General features: G+C 46.6%; 1 protein-coding gene across 1 annotated transcript in view; it reads left to right on the top strand.

The window, feature by feature from the left end:
* Cntnap5 (contactin associated protein like 5) overlaps positions 1–3,628 on the top strand; it is a 930,940-nt gene that overhangs the window by 592,346 nt on the left and 334,966 nt on the right. The window contains exon 13 of the mRNA XM_004626336.2: positions 989–1,189. Coding sequence (XP_004626393.1) covers positions 989–1,189 — 201 coding nt within the window. The remainder of the gene's footprint in view (positions 1–988; positions 1,190–3,628) is intronic.

The following is a 3,628-nucleotide window of genomic DNA, read 5'->3' as shown; positions in this document are numbered from 1 at the left end:
ATCTCCCCGGCTCCTAGTGCTCAGTATCTTTAAGATCCATGTTTGAAGATTCAATCAATCTCAGAGCAAGTGTAGAATAGAGGATTTGTGTGTATGTGTTTCTGTGCCAGGTATGTATGGATATTTTCTGTGTCATTATTCCCTGAACAACTATTTGCACCCTGTTCACATTGCATCAGATACTATAAGTAATCTAAAGATGGTTTAAAGTATAAAGGACATTGCGCATAGGTGACATGAAAATACTTGCCACCTTATATAAGGGACTTGAACTCATGGAGATCTGATTATCTTTGAAGGCTTTCTAGAACAAATTTCACACGGATGTGGGGGCTAGACTCTACTGTCAGCTTAAGACACTTGAACATTTAGTTTAAACTGTAGGATAAATACTCCATCAATACAGATGTTAAGGTTGTCTGCCCCCATACTAACTGTTAGGTACGAACCCACACGATCAACCAGACCAGGCATTCTGACACGAGTAGAAGATTTATTGGGGACAGCAAGCAGGCTGGCTGTCTAGCAGACCAAGACAGCAGTGAATAAAGGAGAGACAGGAGACTTTATAGTATCTTTTAGGGAGTGTGACTGCAGGCTGGAATAGCCGAGGGAGAGCTGATCTTGGCAGGGCTACCTAGCCTGTGGAGGACCTTTAATGTTAACAAAGGAGAGTTTTGTGGTTGCTTGCTTAGGTCAAAGTCAGGTGGACCTGCTCTACTGTTTTGCCTTTGGCTCTGCATGGGGCCAAGGGGGAGAGAGTTTGGGGGCAGGGTGCCTGGCAAACCAAGAGGGAGATTGTCTGGGTCAAGGTGCCTGGGAAACTTTGAACTCTGACCTATCGCTAACAGAATGGGGCTCTACAACAAATGCTCTTTGCATTAGTAGGGCACATGGTGACTAGCTATGGCACATGAGTGACCCATCACCAACCTGCTCTTTTGAGTCTCCTTCTAACGTCTCTTGCTTGTGGATGTTGTCTTGGCAGAGGACAAGATCTGGATGTCAGTGCAGCACAACAACACAGAGCTAACCCGGGTGCAGGGCGCTGACCCGCAGAAGCCCTACATCATGACCTTGGACTACGGCAGCAGCTTGGAGCAGCTGGAGGCCTTGATCGATGGCTCAGAGCACTGTGAGCAGGAGGTTGCCTACCTCTGCAAGAGATCGCGCCTGCTCAACACGCCTGGTAAGGCTCAGGGCAGGGACAGTGAGGAGATGAGTCTCCTAAACCTCAAAGATCAAGAGGAGGAGTGTTTGCCAAGAAGGGGCTGGAGTTGTGGTTGCTCAGCATTGAAGTGTGGCCAGGAAAGGCCCGGTCAAGTCTGAGCCTTGGCTTGAATACCCAGAAGGATTTGAGTGCATTGCAGAGCCTCTAGGGGTTTGTCCTAAGCTTCAGAAGAAAATGCAGACAACAAACATCCTATGATGGTTGTGGAAATGATGAGTATGTTGAGAAAAATGGCACTTGAAGAGAGAGGGCCTGTGAAGATCACACGGGAAGGGTGGTGGTAGGAGGTGGCAATTCTGGGAAGGGAATAAGATGTTAGAGGGGAATGGATTTCAGTACATTCATCCAAGATGGCACATGTAGTCTGGGAGAAAGAAGGTAGAAGGCAGAAGATTAGAGAAGGAGGCCGGTTAGACAGCCAGAGGTCACTGTGTGCTGATGCCGAAGGGCAGAAAGGGCAGAGGAGTTACTGAGGGGTATTCTTTTGAGCTGCGGAAATGGCGCGATGGAATAAGTGCTTGCCTGGCAAGCACAAGGTCCTGAGTTTGATCTCTGGTACCACCGGAAAAAAAAGTATTCTTTTAATAACGATCTTTCATTTTAGAAAAAGCAAGCCAATGCTTTTTATGTGCTTTCCCTTTGAGGTGATGATTTTAGAGGAAATGGTTGATTTTTAGTTATTAACAAGGAAAATAAAGAAAGAGACAGAGAGGAATGGAAGGATGGAAGGAGAAAGAGAAAGAAATAGGAAAGGTGGGAAGGAAGGAAAAAAGAATGAAGGGGAAGGAAGAGATAGAAACAGAGACAGAAGGAGACAGATCAAACTTCTGTGGGCACTTAAGAAATTTAAAAAAGTGGAACCTATAAGAACGTGTACAAGGAAGAGGCTGTCATGTTTGTGAAAAAGGATTTGCTGTGACAGAAAAAGCCCACAAGTGTACTGGGGATCCACCGAACGGTACCATGGTCTCTGGTCTCATGAAGCTTAGAATGAGTGCTTGGAGCTTAGAGATTGGGAAAGAGTGGAGAGCTAGACAAGGAAACGTCAGTGCACGCCACGGGAGAAAAACCCCAACTAAACAGTGTGCTGCTTCACTGATCTAGATCTTCAGGGAAAACGTTGTTCCACATAAGTGAATTTTCCAGATAACTGTCACTTAGCTCTTTAAGCACTGAAAATCTTTTCAAAGAATTTTTAACTATTTGAAATGAAAATCTTTCTCAAATGGATTACACGCTTCCTTGCCTTTCTAAACAGAGAATTGTAAATGTGAGATGTAACCTTTCTTGATGACTCAGGATCGTCATTGTGAAAATCAATTATTGTCCCCTCCCTGGGCTCAGCCGCACTTGCAGGCTGATTAGATCAGAGGCACTACCCGTGTCCCTTTCCTCAGCGTCCTTACACGCATCACCTGCAAGAGAGTGTTTGTGTTTATCCGTGTTTCCCTGTCCCCGACTGTGAAGTCTGCTCTGTCATTCTCCGCTCTTCTCTGAGGATTACTTTATCCACAGACCTCTCTAGCTGACTTCATTGTGTTGCTTGGAGTTTTCTGGCTGTTGAGTTTGGTAGAACTATAGGAAAACGGCATTGCGTTCCTGCTGGCGACGGGCCTTCCTTTGGAATGGGTGTCTTGGACCAAACTTAGCTGTGCCACTGCCTTTGTGTACACACTGCTTTGCCCTTGAACTCCACTGTCTTAAGTCCTGGGTGTGGATCTGCCTAGGAAGCACATGGATTTGGGTGAGGCTGTCTCAGGAGCGAGGGCTGGACTCTGTGCTCACTGTGCATATGAACTGGGCCTCTGCTCAGTTTCCACCACCCAAGCCACCTCTTGATACATGGGTGTGAACATGCTGAACTCACAGCCCTGACAGGAGGGCTGAAGAAACAGTGGAGTCCGGGCTCCTTGTGTAGTGCTCGATGCCCGGTAGCTATCTCCGGACGCTAGTGTCCTTGCCTGCAGCTTCTCCCGGCAGGGAAGGTGCAACATGTGTGCCGTCATGGGGAAGAAGCTCAGAGAGGAGTGCTGTTGCTGTTTGATTCTTTAACTAGATTACTTGTAACAGGTATACAGTAGGATTGAAAAATCCATACGGGCTGGCAGTGTCGCCACCAGACATGTCAGTATAATATTCCACTGGGGAGCCTTTAGATATGATTTCCAATGTACAGTACATTCACAAAGATACCGTCATCTACGGAGCATACTTTCCACATATTTCAGCTTCCAGGTTCATGTCAATATTCCCTTTCTTGGATTCCGAGTCGGTGTAGAAAAATGAAGAAGATGATGGCACGCACACCCCGTGTCTCCTTCTTTTGGAGAGTTGGCTTGGAGAATCCAGAAAGGATGCTTTGTATCTCAGAATATGCCTCTAAACTAGCCACTGGGC

The sequence above is a fragment of the Octodon degus genome, unplaced genomic scaffold (genome assembly GCF_000260255.1).
Source record: "Octodon degus isolate 3935 unplaced genomic scaffold, OctDeg1.0 scaffold00014, whole genome shotgun sequence".
NCBI lineage: Eukaryota > Metazoa > Chordata > Mammalia > Rodentia > Octodontidae > Octodon > Octodon degus.
The sequence above is the reverse complement of the archived record's forward strand: the minus strand, read 5'-3'. Positions and strand labels throughout refer to the sequence as shown.